At 36.0% G+C, this 21,779-nt stretch overlaps 1 protein-coding gene across 2 annotated transcripts in view; it reads right to left on the reverse strand.

Annotated features, from left to right (window-relative positions):
- The window catches only part of TMEM245 (transmembrane protein 245), an 83,928-nt gene that overhangs the window by 37,771 nt on the left and 24,378 nt on the right, over positions 1-21,779 (reverse strand). The window contains exons 7-13 of one of the 2 annotated variants that reach the window (XM_058831205.1): positions 19,562-19,585; positions 14,009-14,113; positions 12,559-12,641; positions 10,300-10,390; positions 9,407-9,505; positions 7,381-7,512; positions 260-382 (exon numbers count right to left, since the gene is read on the reverse strand). In XM_058831205.1, coding sequence (XP_058687188.1) covers positions 260-382; positions 7,381-7,512; positions 9,407-9,505; positions 10,300-10,390; positions 12,559-12,641; positions 14,009-14,113; positions 19,562-19,585 — 657 coding nt within the window. The remainder of the gene's footprint in view (positions 1-259; positions 383-7,380; positions 7,513-9,406; positions 9,506-10,299; positions 10,391-12,558; positions 12,642-14,008; positions 14,114-19,561; positions 19,586-21,779) is intronic. The other variant, XM_058831203.1, reaches the window with a different exon arrangement.

The following is a 21,779-nucleotide window of genomic DNA, read 5'->3' on the forward strand; positions in this document are numbered from 1 at the left end:
TGAACACCCACAGTACCTTCAAGGCCTGAAACAAGAATTTCCCACTAACAGAATGACAGGAAGACTTACTACCTCCTATTCTTGCCCTCCATCTAGAATGACCCCAAATAAATAGCAAATTTGTAAAATCTTAAAGAATCTTGGTATTAGATAAGTTTAGAAGATGTTTTCAATGCTTTAGGTTTGAGTTTTGTTACAATATGTGCAATTAGGTTAGTCCAGTAAAATGAACCACGTAAATCAATGACATACTACTTACCACTGAAAGCACAAAATTGAGAAGAGCTGTCCCACTGTGGAAGAGGATTGTCACTAATGCTGTAACCGTAGTAAACAAGAGGCTCACATTGCGACTCATCACTATCCACAGAGACTCGAGAATCTGAAAAAGGAGGGAGAAGACAGAGTTAGACATTGGATGCTATTAGCAAGGACAGAGAATTACTTGCCGAATGATTCATCTCCATCAAGCTATACAAAGATCACTTTAAAAGAAAATCATCTTCCCTCACTCCTACACTGCAGCAGGTTCTATCAAGTGAAAATGTCCACTTTATCAAATATAAGTTTCTATGTAGCTGATTATAAGGTTTTGAAATTTTTCTCTCAGTATTCCAAGTTATTTCATTATGCAAAATTGCAAAAGAACTAGATGTGGTGACATTTATTGTGATTAACATTGCTGTCAAGTAGATCTTGTCTTGGGAGAAAATATTCACCTTTTCAAAAGCAGAACTGGGTAGAAATAAATCTAATGCTCCCAGTCAAATAATCAAATTAATACTTCAACAAATTTGTTGTTAAAAGCTTTCATGGTAATGAAATGCATGTTTTTAGTAATATTTGCAGAGAAATGCAGAAGTTGTGATTTTGAGTAAGGCTGCATCAGTTGGTCAAGTAATTATTTAAAATAAATCAAACAATATTAGATAATCTACTAAAACTTGTACTGGCTTGGGGAACCGATTGCTTATGGTTACATATAGTAAAGACTAGTTTTAATGCATCAAAAGAAGGCACATAGAGGCATCCTAAATGCAATGCACACTAGTTTCAAACAAATATTTCACCCAGAAGGAATACAGTAAGAATGTATAAGCCAAAGTGATTCTAACATATAAAAGAAGCAAGATCACAAACAAGTCTTCTTTCAGACTAACTAATGTAACTGGAAAGATTGTAAAAGCTCTTACACAAAAGCTCTTCAGGTTCAAAGTCATAAGAGAAGACTTCAAAACTAGCAACTGTAAGCCTTGGTTTAAGAAATCACAATTAGACTGAATTAAAACAAAACCAACCAACCAAAAACTCCCTAAAAACAAAAAAAAACCCTTCCTCAGTAGTCAGCATTTGTAGAGCAGACAAAGGAGTGTAAGCCATGTGATCTTCCCTCCTTTAGGAGTGAATCATATTAAACATAATTTATTAGGCATGAACTGGAGAAGGAATAAGGGCTGCAGGAAATGACAGGGAATTACAACATAGAAAGATCAATTCAATTCATGCTTCCTACTATTTAATGGGAATTATGGATGTTAAAGATCGTCTTTTGCACGGATTTTATTAGTGTCTCTTGAGAATTCAAGTGAGGCTAGAAGTGGACACTGCTGAAAAATGTTCTCCCACTGGTACCTGTCCCTTTGCTTCTTCTATGGACTATGAATTCATTCTGGGGGTGCAGCAGTGCACCAAATTCCTGCAGCACCCAGGTAACATTATCATGTGCACACTATGTTATGAGGACTGTAGACACAGAGGACAGTGAATTCTGAGGGAATGGCTTTTAGCTGATGCACAGGCCTTTCAGCTGGTATTCAGGAAGGATATTGGTACCATTGCTAATAGCAGGCCTTAAGTTGTATGCAAGGTTCCCCTTGCAGACATTTAAGCTTCTTACTAGAACTTGGCATTTGAACAGGAGCTTCTGTGCCACAGGTCTTCTGCTATAGTGTGGAGTTGAATCACAGAACAGCAGCAAAGGCCTTGAAAATAGGGATACAGGATGAAAACAAAGGCCTCTTAAACATGAGCTGTGCTTTGAGTAAGAAAGCATTGAAGATGCACAACAATACGAGCTAGGAGGACCGCTTTTCCTTCAAGAAAATGAAGTAGGAACTAAGAAAAGGTGGGGGGAAAACACAACAGGCTAACAACAGGACAAGGCACCTGTCATGACCTGGAAAAATAATACTTTTCCCAAGTATCACAGCATATAGTGCACTCAGGGGTCAAGGGGTGGGAGTTGTCCAGAACAAAAACACCTTATGAAAGGACAAACTCCTTAATTTGAGGGAAAACTCTGCCCATCAAGTTCCAGCTTTGCATATGTAAGAGCTCTTAAGTCAGATAATTTAGACTCTTGTGACTCAGATCATTAAGGACAGCCTCTATTGGTGCTAACTACACAGCACCATCATAACAGTTTTTTAGTCTCACAGCTCATGTAGGACATGTTTTTTAAGGACTGACCACTTTCAGTACATAATGATAATGTTTAAGAGACTGTTAAGCAAACCATTGGCATGAAGCATGATGTTAATGAAAACTGGTCTAGTAAAGTTTTGCTCCAAAGAAAACTAGCTGGATTTAAAAGCCTTCTGACTAGTAATCACAGCAATTGTTAAAACCCTCATTTGCAACAGGTAAGCTGAACTGATACCAGTGAGAGTTCACAAGGAGAGGAGCTTGTTCCATCTGCCAGAGGAGAGCAAAGAATTTGTGAGACTGTGAAAGTTTTCCTCCAAATAGGATGTTTCTCCAGTATAGGCAGGATTTATTGAACACTTTCCCTAGAAGCTTTATCCAGAGGGCTGATAACCAGGAATGTACAACTGCAGGTAGTTTAAATGTAGGTATCAGGCTGTTCAACTAGCATAAGGAATAGTTCTCCTACGGGAACATCCTTGTTTGGTGGAGTCAGTGATTGGAACTGTTGGACTAGTTATCACCAGCATCTGCTTTAGACTAAGTGCAGATAGTGCCTTTCTACAGCTTTGGCATGTCCTATGAGAGCAACTGCATCTTTTAGGACTCGTCTCCAATGAGAGTAATTCCTCGTTACACATATGTATCATTAAAATTTCAAGATACAAGCTTTTCATAGCTAAGGTGAGGAGACAGACAAAGCAGACATTAATCATTACTGAATACAGTATCAGAAAGTTCTCAAATACTTCCCTACCACTCACAAAATCAAATTACATGCAGCTGCAGCTCAGAGTTCATAATGCTGTTTGATTCCCAGAGCCTACTGCAGCTGAGTTGATGAGCTCACCTACTACACACAAAGAACTGTTAACACCTTCCCGCCTGAGTTCTGCAAAGCACAACAAAGTTTGAATATTTATGCAATAATGTTACATTACTTTTAGTTATTTTTTTACTATTAAATAACAGAAAACCTCTTTCCCCAAACCACTGCTCTGTAAGCAGCTGTAAGGGATCAGTGTTTAAAAGAGCTACAAAGCTGTACAGAATTCAGGACCCTCTTATACATCACACTGTGCTGTGCTACCATCAGCATCAGTTACTGTACCTTTCCAGTATGTAACAGACAAGAAAGCAAAACTGTACACAACGTTCTCAGGCATCTAGGGTGTCCTCTTGGCCACTTTTAAACTGGTCAACATCTGAAAATGAGGGAATAAAGCACTTGACCAGAACAGTAATTTGCTGAGAACTTCAAGTCAGAAAACTGGAAGTCACATAAAACTGTGTACCTAACTCCATTCTGTATAAAGGGAATAAAATTGGACACAAAGATGAAAAAAAAAAAACCAACTCAACGTGCTAGTTGATATATTATTGAGAAATGGACTGAGTTGCTATAAACTTATGAAATTACTTGAAGAAATTGCTGAAGCCAGAGAAAATATTAGGATTTGTAGTATCTCAGTGAAATATTTGAGAAACTGACTTGATTTAAAATGCACAGATCAGTCATGCTAAAAGCACGGAAAGGGAAACCTAACTGAGCTGAAACTTGCTGTGTATCTTTGTGAAAGGTCTTCTTTCTTCCTGCCTGGGAGATCTCTGAATGAGATACCACCTGCTGGTGGAATTATGAGTATTCTTGTGCAAGGAGCCAAAAGATCAAATTAAGAAGACGTTAGCAATGTCTCATGTAACATCAAGGGAGCTCTGAGTCATTATACACAGATTTACCCAGCAGCAATTCACTTTCTTAATGCTACAAGCATACAAGAAATGGAGAAAAAGGGTTATGAATGGAAGAGCAGATGAGTGAGGAAAGAATGAGTCTTTTTTATTTTTCAGAAATTAAGTCTTAATAGTCCAGCTACATGCTGCCTATTTCATCCATCTGATAAACTACCTCAGAGTGGAGTATGGGGTGAAAGGCTTAAGTGAGGCTCCACTCTTGCTCTCTCTGCCAAGAATCAGATGAGATAAACCCCACTTCAGAAACACATCACTGATTATATTATGCTGTTTTTTAACACTACTACTTCTAATACTGGAAAAAGGCACCAGTGCTGCTAACAACAAAGCTTTTAGAAAAAAAAGCAAACTATGACTTGGAAAAGCTTATCTTCACATTAAATCTTCAGGCAATTTACATATTTATATAATAAATTACTTTAAAATAATTAAGGTCTGTCTACATCAAACTACAGCTAAGCATAACTGCTATAATGAACAGCACATTTTGAAGGGGGTACAGAAGTCTTCCAAGCTTTACCTGATACTCAAAGTTGCAAAGTTGAATCCATGCATGTTGTTACAAATTAAATGAACACCAGCAATTCCCCAGCACACCTACATCAGTAATTTAATTATATACTTCCAACTGTAAAATGAAAATTTCTTCCATTACAGGAAAAGCCTGAAGTGAACCACTAGCATCTGTCTTCTCTTAACATTTTTCTTACAGCAAACACTCCTTCTTGTGTTAAGGAGGAAGAACACTTCCTATGACTTCCATCAGTGGAGAAGAGCTTATCTGCTTGTGGCTGTAATATGACATTGTCAAATAGCTATATTTTCAGAGAAAACTGTCATTTTTTCTATTCTGAAATACTTCAGAAAGCCAAGAAGGGGCTAGCAAGACAGTTATTTTTTGGTAAACTCAACCTATGCATAAATATTTGTTACATGCAAGTAGTGTAATCATACACATTTATTCTTTTTCCAAAAGTGGAGGAAATCTCATTAGAGCTGTATATCCGCTTCTTTACCCAGTTCTTTACAGCTATCTCATTGCCTTTAAATTATCTGTACATTAAAAAAACTGTCACCACAGCTTTGGGACTGTACTGTGTCTAGCTATATTCTTAAGAGCTTCAAGCTAGCATTGATTTCAAGTGTTCAACCTCACTGTCCCCATGAACAACACACTCAAACAAAAATTAAAAAGATAGAACAGTTTGGGTTGAAAGGGACTTTAAATATCATCTGGTCCCAATCGTCCTGCCGTAGGCAGGGTCACCTTTCCTCACCCCTGGTTGCTCAAAGCCCCATCTACTCTGGTCTAAACCCCACCCAAAGTTCCATAAAATAGGAAAAAAACCAAAGAAACAAAAAACCCAAACTAAAGAACTTAAGCAAAAGAAAAATTAAATCCCCAGACCATACGCTCCCAAAAGCACTCACATAATTTAAAATAGTAACCCTTCCCAATTCAGTAATCCATTCTAGTAACCCATTGTTCCACCTCAAAATACCAGGAGAAAGGTTTTCATGCTCTGGTAAGAACATAAATCCTGAATACAGTAAGGCTGCTTTGTATCTTAGGCTAGGTAAGAAACTCGTAAATACCAGATTTAAGCAAAAACTATTCTTATTTTCATAAACTCCAAGTTTTAATGACCTAAACAAGAACAGAGACTGTAGTTTGTCAATTTTAATTTAAAATATTAGTCTGAGTAAGATTTATGCAATGCACTGTAGATGAGCAAGCCAAGAAAGAAAACACTGCTCATTAAAGATGTGAAATCAGGATTTAGAGTTTTAGACTAAGCTGACTGGTTTATAGTCTGCTATTAAGGACACGAGTATATGGAGAATAAAGACAGGTGTTTCCCCACAGGTGATGAGTAAAGAGTTCCTGGAAATAAACAGGAAAGCAAGTCAATTGCTGGCACTTTTTTCTTGAACTTCTAAACCAAGTTTTACAAGTAAAGCAATCAAGTTAGCTAGATGAAAAATTTAATATTAATGTTTTTCATTCTTAAATATTTATTCTCTTTACACTTTGCTTCGCCTCTCTCTAGTCTGTTTAGATTACTGAAGCACACTTTACATCATGGTTTCTGAACACTGTGCAGCAATGCTGCAAATGACACACTCTTATCAGGTAGTTTCTCCTCCTTCTATGCCTCTTGCCTGGAAGGAAACTCCACATTTATTTTAAATCACGATGTGCTGTGCATTTTTAAACTCTCTGCATCAAGCATGCATGGCCAACTTTGAGAAAGTATTAAGCAAATTTCATAATTAACTGAAAAAAGGATTACTGCAGCAAAGTTTCTCTCAACACTTCCTTGTCTCACATCTTTGTCTATGGTAGAAGCTGTAACAACTTAAGCAGCAATTGGGGGAGGACACAAAAAGCACACATGCCTATCAGCCTAAATCAAGAACTGCTTGGAGGCAAATACTAGCTTTAACTGCAACCACTATAATGCTATAGTGGCAGATAGGTTTAAATAATAGTGTTCCAGAATTTAAGATAATTCTAGTAATGACAACAGCTCAAGTCAAAGATGGACTGTATTGGGGATTGACTCTGTGTATTAAGAATTTTGGATTTAACATGATTTTTCAGTGAAGCACTTCAATTTGGATTGCTTTCAGTTCTTCCTCTTTTTCTCCTCATACAGTGAAATGTTTTTATTCAGGAATTCACACTGTGTAAAACATTAATTTCATTCTCCACAGGACTTTCATAAAAGAGAATAATAAGCTGCTTTCAACCCAACAAATAATAATAATTTGAGGCAAAAAAAAAAAGATAAGCCCCTTGCTTTTATTGCTCGATTTTGTTGTCACAACCTCTTAAGACAATAGCTTCTTTAGTTATAACCTAAACCAACTGGTTTCTTCTTTAAAGAGAAAAGACTACATAAAATAATGCATTGAGAATCAGCTTGCAGGTGACACAGGTAACAAGCTGCCTCAGGAAGATGTCTGGGAAGCTGGTATCCATACTGAAAGTACAAGAGCTTCTTTATCATAAACATTTCTGTTTATTTTACAGTTATATCTTAAATAAGCTTTCAATAATTGATTAGATAATTGTAAATAACACTAACAGCCATAATTTTCCGTTTACTTCAATCCATAACCTTATGGCACTCCAAGGAGAAATTACTATCAGTTAAAAATTAGGCCAATTTCAAAGTAAGAGCAAAGAATACGTACGGAGAGAAATGTTTCGATGTTATCATGAACAAAGGATGCAACATCTTGCCAGTCCAGAATATCTCCAAGCCAGCTGTTTTGACGGTTTATGTGCCACTTGTGTCCTTTGTGTCTTCCAGAATGTGTTACATTCTCAAAAACAAAGAAAATAGACATTCAAATAAAATTTAGATATGAGATAGTCAAAAGCTAATGCTTTAGACTGATGTTTTCTTAATGAGGAATAGATCCAACATGCATCTAAATACTTAGAGCTGCTCTAACTAACATCCCCAAAAATATCTGGAAGTACTCTATACATTGGAAAAATTAAAATCTGACAGAAAACTGTAGTTAATTATCCCATTTAATTACATATGTGTATGTTGTATTGATTCACCTCTGTTAAAAATTAACTTTATTGCTTTTCTGATACAACGGTATCTATTTTGCTCTTAATGAAAGCACACAAGAAAGAGGTAATGATTTCAGTTACTGTCTACATAATTTAGTGTTTGCAACATACAAGTTTTCCCAGCATAGCCCATAAAGAAAAATGCAAGCAGTAGTCCAAGCAAGTAGTTTTCTTACTTCTTTCTACCTCTTTTCTACCTCTCCACAGGTAATGTTCAATCACACAAAACCTAAAACCTAAACTGGATGCACAAGGATATCTTCTGAGTACACACCTCTGTAACTGCAACACAACAAAACAACAGGACATGGCCATAAAACAACAGCTAATTACTTCAGTGGATCCTCCCTAATTATGAAGTTGCCTATTGTCCAGTGAATCATACCTGATTACCACCCTGAATGAGGCTATTTGACTCAGTCTGGGACTGTGACAAGTGTTTCAGAGGATGCCAAAACTCTCTATAAGCAAGCTCAAGCAAACCTGCTGACTACAACATCCTAGTCTTTAATAGGAGACTTCTCAAGTTACTAACTCTGATATTTACAATGAGAATTCCACTACTTGTTAAAATTTTCTGCACACTTTTAGCCTTGGTACCCTGCATTCAAAATGACAGTATCTTTTTTTTGCCACACATGGCAAATAACATTTCAAGTGTGGTCCCTGCACTGGTTTATCTAAGAGCATTACGTTTTCCGCTTATTACCAATTCTCTCTAGATGCACTGTTACATGCTGTGATGCACAATTAGCAACCTTCTACAACAATCCACTGCCAACAGAGAGATCTTTCTTTGGAGCTAGCAATTTATTTAGAGTAGAAACATATGAGTAGTCAACAATCTCCCTCCAATAGGCCTTCTGTGTTTGTAAACTATATGGAGACCCATCATGTGTTCATCTAGTTCTATACCAAAACTGTTCTTTCTTTAAAGCAGAGGTCTTCCTGGAACTTTAGATATACTTGAAGAATAACTGCATAAAGAAAAGTGTTAATATAATTGCAATCACATAAATATACAGAAGTATTTCAGGAATATGACTTCTGGACTTGGTATTTCCATTGCACAATGGCTAAAGAATTGCTTCATCCTTTAAAAGGCAAACATCATTGGCAGCATAACAATGATTTAACTCTTAGGAACTTTTCAGGATTCAGTGTACAGAACCCATTATAAGATGGCTGCAAAAACACACTGTAAGAAACTTAATGAGAGGACAATTACTTTCTCACAATTTCAAATTAATAAAAGTTACACAAATCATGCAGAAGGCCAGTTGCCTTTTCCCAAGACCTCAACAACAAAAAAATCACCAGAAAGTGATTTATGAAATCACTATGAAATACTAATTAGAAGAAGTGAAAAAAACTGTAATATGGCACACACAAAAACACACTTAACTACTTAGGTGTAGGTTACAGCTCTGGCTATACTAAAACTGTGACTCTAGAAGGAAGTGTCTTACACACTTGAAAATTTTACCTTGAAATTTTTACCTTCTTTTTACTGACCTTTATTCAACCTTCCAACTTTCTGCTAATCTCTTCCTCAGAAATGCATACTTAGCATAATTATCTCAGGGTACTACGTGATAGTTTATATGAATACCATTTAAATAAGTTACCCACCTTCACAAACCAAGAGTGATAAAGCCTGTCCCAGAGCTCCAGCACTTGCTTTTCAATCACAGCAGTGTTATTTACTTTTTCTCCTAAAATCTTATGGAGCTAAAATACATAAAAATCTTTTATTATACAGGACAGAACAAAGCAGGCACCCACTGATGAAACTTGATGAATAACATAAGACTGTCTGTAAAGGCACATTTCAATGTTAATAGAAAAATTAGTATCAGTATGAAATACACACCTCAGACAACATGGTTCACGATACAAAGACTTTGCTAAAAAACATTCTGCTGCACTAAGGACTTCTTTCTGCTCTGAGAAACAAATGCTGTCTCTAAAATGCTTAATCCAAAATCCTTGATCATATCTTTAAAGTAAGTATTTCAAATAATTTGAGATGTACGCTAGATATCAAATATATAAATAAAATTCCTGTCAAATTTGTCTGAAGAAAGTTAGCTTAACTATACAAATGAGGATTAAAAAAATGTGCAGTGTACCACACTCAGCCCACACAGAAATTAGAGGAGAGGGAGGGGCAGTGGTCACAATAGAAGTCTATATTGTCTATAACAGGACACCTAATGCCAGTTAAAAAAAAAATTACTCAATTTTATTTGATGCATTTTCACTGGAAATCATTAGAATGATGACATTTTCTTCAGTTCTTAAAAAGAAACTATCTTCTGAATAGAAAAGACTACTGAAATCGCTCCCACTCTTCCTTCAAAAGTCCCAAACCAGAGTGGAAAGAATAGATCTGTCAACAAAATGGTTAAATACATGGAAAAGAACTACTGACAAATGTATTTTTATTTCTTTTTACTTTTATGAAATACAAGAAATGAAAAAAATCCCCAAAGAACTGGAGTTTCTTGACAGCTCACTCTTACCTTGTGTGTGATCCATTCTCGGCCATACTGGTATACGTTGTTAGCTGCAGAATTGAGCGCCTTCTGAATGACCTGAGCTTCCGGGAGCCAGCTGGGGGGGATTTTAAAGAGGGAAAACAAAGTTAACCGCTATATATTATACCCACTTCATTACACCCAAAACACATGACAAATTAACCTTCTGAAACAACAAATCATTACAATTAAATACATACAAACTTATTACAACCTGACTGTTTCCTTCTACATATCAAGGAACAGATTTTCCCATAAGCAAAGCACAATTAAATCCAGGACATGTCATTGCATTTAAAATCCTCCAAGGTTCCTGAAACCTTAATTAAATTGATATCTCAACTTTTTCAAAAGAGACACCTGCTCTTCAATCTGTATGTGTGTTATTCACATGACATTCTTTTTTTTTTTCCCCAGAGTTTCCGAAAACACTGTATGAAGCTGTCCCATCTACCTGCAAACAACCTTTTGAATTACAAGTTGAATGTAAATTGTTAACATAGTTTCCATGAAAAAGCAACCAGCTGACAAAAGGTTTGGATATCAGCTATTTCTAAGTCCTCACCAAACCACCTGCTTGTGAATTTCTTCAGGGACTCACATCGCTTTCAAACAATGTACCCTACTGAGTTGCCAGCATTTCACCACTTGTGAATACAGGGCACACAATCTCTGCTTTGACTTTCTTTTTACATCTTGATTCAATGGCACTTGTTGGAGCCCTTCCAAAACAAAATGAAAGCATTCAGGAAATGGAACTGCTGTATTTGTTCACCTGACTGAAGATCAACATAGAAGCTCTTCTGTTCATATAACACTTCAGAAATGTTCCAGATTGGAATTCCAACATATTTCTGTCACTCACCTCTAAACACAATAAGAGCATCAAGCTCTGAAAGCTAGTAAAGGTTCATGGACTTGGCAAGAGGTATTCTTATCCTTAATGAACTAAAATATAATGTTATGGATACTTCAAATTTGGATGCAAACACTGGAAGTAAAAAGTTACATGAGAGTTCTGCAAATTATTTAACTAGTGCTCCAGCAGTTTCATTATGTAAGTAAGCTTCTGACAGCCAAATTTCCATCTTCATTAGTCCCACTTATTTCCATCTTACAAAACAGAAAGGCCAAACAACACAGGAGATGCCATGAAGGAATAAACCCAAGTGCTTTAAGTGCTTTCTGTTTTCATGAATGTGATTACTTTAGTAGTGCTAAAGCATGTATATTACTACAGTGGTTATTAACTGTATCCTTTTAGTTCTGTTTTTGAAAAATTGTTTTGCTCTTATAATACAGCATCTGCTTTTTTTCAATCTTCTTAAACCACCATCACTTTTATTTAGAATGTGACCTTGAAAGAGTCAAGCATTCTTATTCTGGAGAGATCTTTTTTTGACAGCATTAAATTGGTATCTCACATTTGCCCAATGTCTGTTTAGCTGAAGCAGAATGATAACTATCTGGAGCATGCTCCCCTTAAAATCACACTTTTCAGTTTCACCTTTCCCCCTCTGATGTTCATGCAATGACTCCTTTGCCCACCAGTGTGCCCATGTTTCCTGTAGATGCATTTCTCTCAAAGCCTCCTCTCTGACTTACTACTTGTCTTGGTGCTTAGTCATTACAGAGACTAAACCTCACAAACTTCTCACAGTCCACACTATACACATCTACTCTTAACAGGAATGGCCTGCCCAACTGATTCACACCTCATTCCTCCCATCCACCATTCTTTCCACCCTTGAATTTTTCTTTGGTTCACTCCAGGAACAATGTCTTCAACTCCTATTCCTTCAAATGCACTCCACATACATCTCCCTACATTTAAAAAATAATTTATCTTGAAACTTTCTAGAGCAAGCATGCTCTAGAAAGTGCCAGCATTTTTTGTTCATAGGAAAAAGGGAAAAAATACAGATCTCCTTATTCTCTGCACTATACAAGTTTGTCCTCCACAACTGTAGCTAGAAAAGTTCATACAGCTGCTCTTTACCACCAAAATCCAACCAGTCCTCAAATCAGATACTACATGGACGGTCCCCCAGAGTGATGCGTAAAGATCACTGCTGTCTGAGAGTTTAGCTTTTACAGCTAAACTGTAAACTCAGGAAACTGCCTGAGAGAGACACCCACATTTCTGTTCACCTAGGGGATGTTTTAAATTAAAAACTAAGCATAAGAGCACCTGGAAGCTTGTTCATCCACCCTATACTATTCGCTTAACTTCAGCATTCTTACTTTGCCCATTCTGGGTGACTGGCTACTGTCTCATTGATCAAGCTGCTTGTGACTTGAATCATGTGAACGCTCTCTTGATGTACCTGATTTAAAGAGAGAGAGAAGAAATGTTATGCAATGCAAACTACAACTCTTCCTAGACTCCGAAATTATTCTTTTTTTTTGGTGGGGAGGAGGGGGAGTGGGATTGGAAGGAAGAGGGTGGGGGAAGGTGAGAAGAGGGACAGTGACCAGTTTGTACATTTGAAGAATAAGTCTTCCAGTGCAAACAACCTTCTATGAACAAAGAAGTTTCATTAACCCAAGAAACACCTAGTAATACAATAATAAATTCCGGTCACTAGTAATAGCAAATGGAAATTTAAACTTTATCACATCAGAAGAAAAAGATTCAACACTAACAGCAGTGCTGTCAAGAAAAGCACTAAATACAAAGTTAATACGAAATATTAGCTATATATAATTTAATACTAAATATTAACAATAGTAAAATACAAAGTTTCAGATATACCTTTTTGGTATATCTGGTATAACATGGATCAAAGAAGTGTAAAAATTAATCAATACTTAGCTCTAATATGACCAGCCCTGCTATGAAGTGCCTGACTAAATAAATTCTTCTGCTAGAATGATAAAATACACCTTTTATAAATATCTTAAAAGTCCTTTTATGAATATAAGGGAGCTTTAGTCAGGAATGTTTGTGCAACTTCTTAAGTCTTCAATTTTAAGTTTTCAACATTACATATGCCTATACTTTTGACATCAGAACCCACTGATCTTTGTTCTCTAACTGTATTCAAGTCAAACATTCAATCTCCATTGACTGTTTTAAGTATGAATACAGCTCCATTAAGAAAAAAGGGAAAAAAAGTACATGAGTGACCTCTTGTGGTGAGCAAAAAAAAACCCACCCAAACTCAATCATAAACCAAAAATCAATTTCAGAGAATACCTGATCATGAATCTCAGTACATTTAACTCAGAAAAAGATACCATGAGGTTATTACAGGCAATTACCCAAACCTTACACAAACCTTAATTATTTTGCAAATGTTTCTGATGTGAGGTAAATAAAAGAGAAAAAAATTCTAAGTGGTTCTTCCGCTGACAAGGACAGTGTCAACAGGATGCAAAACCAATCTGTTCCTGTAATACATAAGCTAGTAATTCTTTTACTAGAATAAATTTTGTATTTCCAAATGTCTATATATTAGCCTTGTAATATAGGCAAAAACCACAGAAATACAAATAAATATAAATATTGGGATTTTTATATATATATTTTTTATTTATTATAGTCTTGGAATTGTGACAAATTCAACTACAGAGCAATTATTTCCTAAACATTTAGAAAAATTCTTTAAGCTATAAAATCTTGTATAAGTATCGGTAACCTTCATCAGCAACTAAAATGAGCTTTATGATTATATTTGTTAGCACACTGTACCTTTGCAGTAAGGAGAAGAGCTAGCAGAAGAGTTCCTATCACCAGCAAAAATATTATGAAAATGCTGATTATTTTATCTAGCATTTTCTCCAACCACACGATAATCTGTGCAGAAAAAAAAAGAACAAATTATAGCACATAAATCAATCTTTAATGAAAGCAATGCTGTATGTTACGTGACAGTATTGTTATTTTTATTTACAATCACAGTACAAAATCAGGCTCTAATTGAACAGCATTTATGCCCAAGCTTGGAAATGAACAATTAACAAGCAATGTTAGCATGATTAAGGTCATGGTATGACGTGATTTTGCAAAAAAATATGTACACATTACCACACAACATGGCAAGCTCTCTGCAAAGCAAGCAGTAATTCGACAGTTACTTACTAGACCTAGAGAAGTACCTAAAGAAGACATTCATGTCAGCTAGAACCCAGAAATTTGTCTTTGTTTCTTGTCCTTCAGCAACTTGGAAACTTACAGATGCTGTCTGCATAGGACTTCAAGGCAATCAAGGTATACTTTAAAGCAAAACTGTAACTTTCAGATTTGAATAGCTAAGAGCCATCTAAATGACAAATGAGGTATTTTTGCAAGTAATAAAATTTTTAAAGCTGCCTCATCACCTTCTGAACTGAAACGGGACAGGTGGGGTTCTACATTATTGAATATCAGGCCAATTACTCAGCACCAACTATTTCTATCCACTTCCAGTCTCAGGAGGATGCTCAGCATTAAGCATGCATCAGCCAAACTGACTGATACAGGAAACAGGCACGTTTGTTGTTCTGTCAGTTTACAAAAAGGCCCATTCTATCTACACAGGTCCATAAGCAAATGGTGAAACCACATTTGAGTAGAGAAATTCTGATTATGTCATTCAAAACAATGAAACTGCTCAGTCACACGACTTTGCAGAGTGCTCTGGAACAGTGCAAGCTGAGCTTCACCTCATACACAAATTGACTATTTACATAAAAAGCCGTGAAAGCACATGCAAGCATGACCAAATACATTTTTCTAGCTCCCATGGTTCAAATACCAGATCTATTTCTACTCCATTTAGCATTACTACAGGAAAAAGCAACAGCACAATTGTAAAATTTGTGATTTACGAGAACTGAGGTCAAAGCCAATGTGTAGAAAGCACAAGTAATTTCAAGTACACGTTATATATTTAACAATTAAGTTGGTAATTTTTTCGTTAGAGATCTTATAATACTACTAATATGCATGCTAATGGTTTACATTAGTTCTTTCTTCATTATTTACCCTATCACTACACACGAAATTGCCCCAGAAACAATGAACCTCTCAGACTGCTGTGTGATGATTAAATTGGTCAACACTGAAGTTAGATCTCCTGTTTGAAAAAAGTAAGGATTTTTTTTGTGTGTGTTCATCCAGTAGCATCTGAGCACTTTATGTACATCAAGTAATTATTTCTGAACTTTGAGTTTTTACAACCAGCTCCTTGTTAGATCTAAATTAATGTAAGTTCTTGTAACAAAGTCTGCACTACATTAAGAACTGCAGAAAGGAACTCAGAAAACATGAGGGAGTGTGAAAAATCTTTTGTCTTAGGTATTTTTAACCTAAGTTTGGTTTTCAGCATTGCTAAAATATTTCAGCCATCAGAAATCCATTGCCAGTGCTGGAGGGAGGTGACCTGCCTGCAGCAGTACTGCAGCTCTCTGAAAAACTTTGAGTATCTCCTGCACAGAGCATATATGTGGTGTACATATAGGGGTTACCTCTTCGGAAAGAAGACTGAAATGGGATTTTCTGTGTCCTTCCAAGACTCATGTACATCTAATGATTATGTAAGAGAAGCAAGAAATCAAAGTCCCTGTTTCAAAGGACAGAAACAAAAAATATTACCAAAAAAACACCACTGGATAAGCAGGGAAAGAAAATTTTATAGCATGGACTTCAAAACGAAGCTATTAAAAATTAAAGCTGCCCTTGTCATTTCAGATGAAGTTCAAACTGCTATTTACTTTCTAAGTCAGAGTTAAAAGAAATCCAGTAGTCTTACATATAGCACCTTAATCAGATTCACTGAATCCATTTAACTGGAAATACTGTCAGAGATTTCCAAAAATGCTAGGCTCAGTGATTGTGTGAGTGGTATCCAATAGGTGAAATCTCAGTGGAGGTGAGGTTGAATGCTTTAGATATTTGACCAACTACTGGAATGTCAAGCTTCAAAGGACCAGGATGAGGACTCTCTCTGAGATGGCACATGATAGACAAGGTATCTTTCCTGGAAATTCATGCTGAGGGTTCAGATATGCCCGGACTACCACAAAGGTGCAGCTGCAGTGCACATAAATCCTGGATTACCTTTAATCTAGTTAGGAAAGTCATGGCAGCACTGATGATGTACTGGTACCAGCAGCAGCCTCAGCCATGCAAGCCCACCTTGTCTCTATTTACTCAGGCAAAGAAGCCTGATGAAAGCCAGCTTTGGCAAGCCTACAGGTATTGCAATTACATCTCTCAACACAGACTAAAGGGGATCCAAGTTATGTAAATGGTACAGACATATCACAGCAGAAGACTGGATTGGACTGAGTGTTGTACAAATAAAAGCAGATTGACAACATTCACTTAAGGCTATATTTACTTTTTTTTTTCTTCTATTAAGACATACTTCCTTCCCTTACATTAACCCACAATACCTCCTCAGCAATCCCTCACCTTTTCACACTCAGGTTAAATAATGCATAGGTGCAGGTAAGACACTCATTGCAGGGAAGCTGCACTGTTAAATGCTTCTGTGGTTGTACTTATCACCAAATCAGGTCCAAACTTCACTCTTACCCCAACCCTGCCAGACCTCCCTTTACACCCTTCCTGTAAACCATGGGCATGCACACAGAGACAAACATGTACTGACTAAATGCACTCATTAGCCAGAGGTCATGAAGTTTTATATTTGGTTCCAAGCTTTTCATCTAAAGGTTAGTCAACAGCAGAAAGCTGAGGCTGCCACAACATCTGAGATTATGCAAAGATAAAGAAAAGCCAGGCTCCTAAGCTACAGAAGGTCACACTTGTAAAACCAAATTGAAATGTTACTGATCTGCGATAGGCTGTCCACAAAAAAATATCTTTAATTGTCACAGTTTTGGAAGGAAAGGTTATCAAGGTTTTTATTTTAATTTAGCTCACTCTGAAAAGGCTTTTTATGATTGAGTTACATCCTATTAGAAAGCTCCTCAATAATTTGCAAGTACACCCTCTTTCAGCTTTTGGATGATGACACAAACCATATTACACTAAGCTGTAACAGAACTACAGTCCTTACTTAAAAATCAGGAATCCTACTATCTAGACAGGTTCTCCAGGTTATGCAGTACGATACATCATCTATGAATTAATATTTGCAGGTTTCATACTGCATAGCCTTCAGTAGTTTTTCTAGTATGTTTAATTTACTACATTACCCAAACAGCAAAGCACACCAAGGCATCTACTTCATTTTTTATTAAGTCTACGTAAAATTAACAACATGGACTTTTATTTTTTCCTGTAAACAGCTCTGCTATTTATGAAGATTTTTTTAAAAATACATTCCTTAGACTTCTCATTTCTCTTTAGTTAATTAATATTTGAGGATACCATCTCATTAATGGTAGAGAATAAGGGGAAGTCTGTAACCAGAACAAATCCGAAACTTATGCTGAAATGAGTCAGCCGAGTAGTTAAGCTAGAAAAGGCAGAGAACAGTCTGTGTGAGGTCTCAAGTCCACCTGCACCAGTATCCCTCCAAAAGCAACAGAAGAATTTAGCAATTCCTTCCAGAGACTCCTGACATAGACAATGTTATTAAGAACAAATTATGGTGGACTAACGGAATCTATTCTATATTTTGGGCTATATATACCAGGAACAGGAATTAAAAAGCCAAGGTTTATCACAAGCAGTCATAATCAACCATCCTTTCAAACTCTGCCATATCCATATGATTTTTAATTTCTTGCTGGATTATCAGAAATTTATCTTTGTGGTCTGTGAAGTACTTCCCTTCAAAGACAGGCAAAAAAGAGAAAGGCAGAAAAGAAATCACATTTTAACTGAAACTAGTGTTCTGCAGTACAGCTTTTACCCCCTTTGACTCTGGTAGAGTGTGACATTTTTTTAATTTTTAAAAAAATCACCAAAACACTAAACACGACAAAATGAACCCACTAGTTGCATATTTTTTCACTTTTTTTTTTAATCTTGATTATAATATTATTACTGTATGTTCAAGCACAGAAGTCAATATTGTATGTAATATTATAGGACTTTCAGGATTTCTACTTATGAAACTGTAAACTAAACAAACAGGTTTCAAAGATAACTCCAAGGAACTGAAAGAACACACTCTGTTAAGAAACTGCATCCACATGGTTTTGCCAAACAATGTAAATTTCTAAACTAAAAATGAAATCCAGACATTTTAGCATTTAAAGCTGTTACAGTTAAATTGTTTTTACAACCTACCAGTATTAAAGAAAAAAAAACATTGTACTCATATGAATTTTCAACAAAAATGAAAAATTCTTAGCCAGAAAAAAAGCAGTTGAGACTACACTTTCTCTTGTGGCTCAACAAACTCAGCTCTTCACCTGAGCTCTGCTAACAAAACAGTATCTAAGAAAAAAAAAATTATGACAGGTTATGATTGCACTTATTTACTAACCACAAGTCACTCACATAAGATAAACATTTCAAAGCTGGGAAATAAAAATGTAACTTTAAAACAGGAGAAATACAGTCAAGGGCAAAAGAACATTAAAATTGCTCCTCTTCATGGACAGTTATAACTGAATCATGAAAACATATCACACACTTTTAAAAGCCACACAACAAGAAGAAATATTTTAGCTATACTAACTTTTTTTTTTTTTTTTAAAACTAGCCTTTTTCTTCCCTTCAGACTTGTTAAAACTCAGCAGTTCTGAGGCCCTGCAAAGTCTAATTTTGTATGCATTCACTCCTGGTACACTACATACTATGCCTGTGTACATAGGCAAGTTTGGCACTTCAAAAGTAAAAGATTGACAGCACTCACTGAAACCAGTCCATGCACTTATTTCTGCAAGTATTTACAGCTATACAACTGTGCTTCACACCCTTGCCAGTCCCCATGTAATTCAGTTAACTGATGCTTTCTCTGAGCAGAGAACAGCTCTCCAGATTGGGAGAGAACTGGTTTTGCTAGGTGTACAAGTGGGGACCAGGTGGAGATCAACTATTCTTAAATAAAAGTGCCCCTAAATCACTCTACCCATAGAAAAGCTAATGCAATACTCTGCTGTGCTAAACACTCAACTGTGTGCATTCACTGGAGTAGAAGAGATCAGACAATTATATGACCTTCAGTAGCTTATACCAAGAGCTGGAAAAGAGGCATTTGAGAGAGAAATCTGTATAAAGCAAGGCATGTTAAGGAGTGTTCATGCTGCAAAATAAAAAGAAAAGTAATTACAGAAAAAATCAAACTCCCCAAAACCACAGAATCCATTAGTTGGAATCACAAATTTTCTGTTTATTTACCTTCTTATTAAGCCAGTGCCACAGCTTGTCAGTGGCAGGGGGAGATGGAAGAAAAGGGAAAAAAACACAACACAGTGGAAAATTATTGAAAAATGCAGTAATAGGAGAAAAAAAAGCAATGAGAGGCAGGCAAAGTCATCCACAGAATGAAAATGAAATTGTTCTAGACACAAAGGTAAATTGCAATAGGAAGAAAAGATCATAACAAATTCTAATGCAAGAACCTGGGTTTTACTATTAACATGCACTTTTGAAACAAGGAGGGATATAACAAATATGAACAACTTTAATGGTATTAACAGAGCTATCAGCACAATCTGGGCAATTCCAGTTTAATTATACTGAGAGCTACCAACAGATTTCAGAGAAGGACTTGTACTCTGAGAAGGTTATTCCAGCAAAACACCAAATCTTAACATGAGGTACTTGTTTATGGAATTAATACTCCCATCCAGGCATTCAAATACTCCCATTCTATGCATTTCAAAACACTCCTATTAAGTCAAGTACTGTTGAACAGATTTCTTATGTTTTTGTGGTATCACATTCATATTAAAGCATTCATATTCAATGGCACAACATCAAATACATAATTAAGTCTGACATACACACAACAGCAAATTGTAGATCATATTAATGCACAGATTTCATGTAATTCTCCTTTCACTTCTCAACAGTCAACTTCTCCTTTTGCACTAAGTTACTTTTCTTTACTGATGCTCATCCACATGCTAAAGTATACCTGTTTTAGAACCTAGTTTATGTAGGACTATACTCTTAATTCTAACCATTACTAACCAATTAGTAGCATAATCACAACAGTGAAGAGCTTTTATGTTGTTATTCATCTGCTAGAGATTAAGCTTGCTTCTCCCTGAAAACAGGACCATTGAATTCTCAGTAAATCTAGCATGATCACCAGTTCCCAGAAATTACATTAGCTCCCAATGTAAAAAAAGGTACGAATATTACAAACTTACAAAAATCTCATAATGTTGATTAAGTTAGAAGCAGATTTACAAAGAAACACGAACAACAGGAAACATGAAAACAAAACATGTCACAAAGCACCCACATTTACTAGCTTTTGCTACTCATGGAGAGTCACAGTTAGAGAAACCAAATTAAAAGCTTCAAAATCTTCAAACTGACACTGTAGAATTTGTTTCTATTTTTAGCTCTTCAGCTATGGAATAACTGATCTGTAAAAAAGGGAAAGTTGTTTTCTGATTCAATTACATACTTTAAACTTTACTTCTGCACTTTAAAACCTACTATCTGTAAATGAGGTTCATTTTTGAAAAAAACTTATATCTCGTGGCTGTATTGCTCCACTGTATTACAAAATAAAACAAAAGAGCCCCAAGATTTTAGCAGAACGTGAAAGGAAGTCTTTGGCATTTTTCTATAATTTCAGCCTCTGGGAACTGGATGATAGACACAGTAATTAGGAACATAGAATGTCCAAAGTAACAATATTTTTTATAAATGTTTAAGACAATACCTGGGAGGTTCTACCTGCCTACCAGCTTACCAATACTGATGTTTAAGGTAGCTCTACAAATGTAATCAACCTACATTTGAAAATAGGCTACAGCTTAATTCTAATCTTCAAGTGCAAAACTAGTAAGTCTACAGCCACTTTTCCAGTATTTTATTGGAAAACTATTCATCTAAGATCTTACATGTCTATGAAAGTATTTTCTATAATAATTTAAGTACTGGCAGAGACTCTGCTTGTTTTCTGTGCTTGGTTAAACTATGTGCTGAACTTGGTACCAGAAGAAATAGAAGCTGACTTTATCCAAAATCCAAACAGTCTAAACAATCCACATATAAAATTCTAGTGCACTATACCTAGAAAAAGCATATAACAACTACATGATTCACTCAAGTGAATCAGAAAGCATGCATGTAAAATATTAGTACATTCCAATAAGTAAAAGTCTAGTGCACACAGCTGAACCACCGCCAATGCTGCTACTCTCCCTCACAATTTCTACAATTAAACTGCAGTCATCATATGTAAGACAACAGCCTTCTTCAAAATAAAAAAAAATAAAAAATCAGTATCTAAAATTAAGGATCTACTGTTGATAAGAACTCACATGATACCCTATCTATTAAGTTTAGGATGGTGTGGTGGCTGAAAACAGAAGCCTCCGTACTCTCTCCTCCAGGAAATCTCTCACATTTGAACTGCTGTCTGTTGACTCTC

Source organism: Poecile atricapillus, chromosome 2, assembly GCF_030490865.1.
Source record: "Poecile atricapillus isolate bPoeAtr1 chromosome 2, bPoeAtr1.hap1, whole genome shotgun sequence".
NCBI classification, from domain to species: domain Eukaryota; kingdom Metazoa; phylum Chordata; class Aves; order Passeriformes; family Paridae; genus Poecile; species Poecile atricapillus.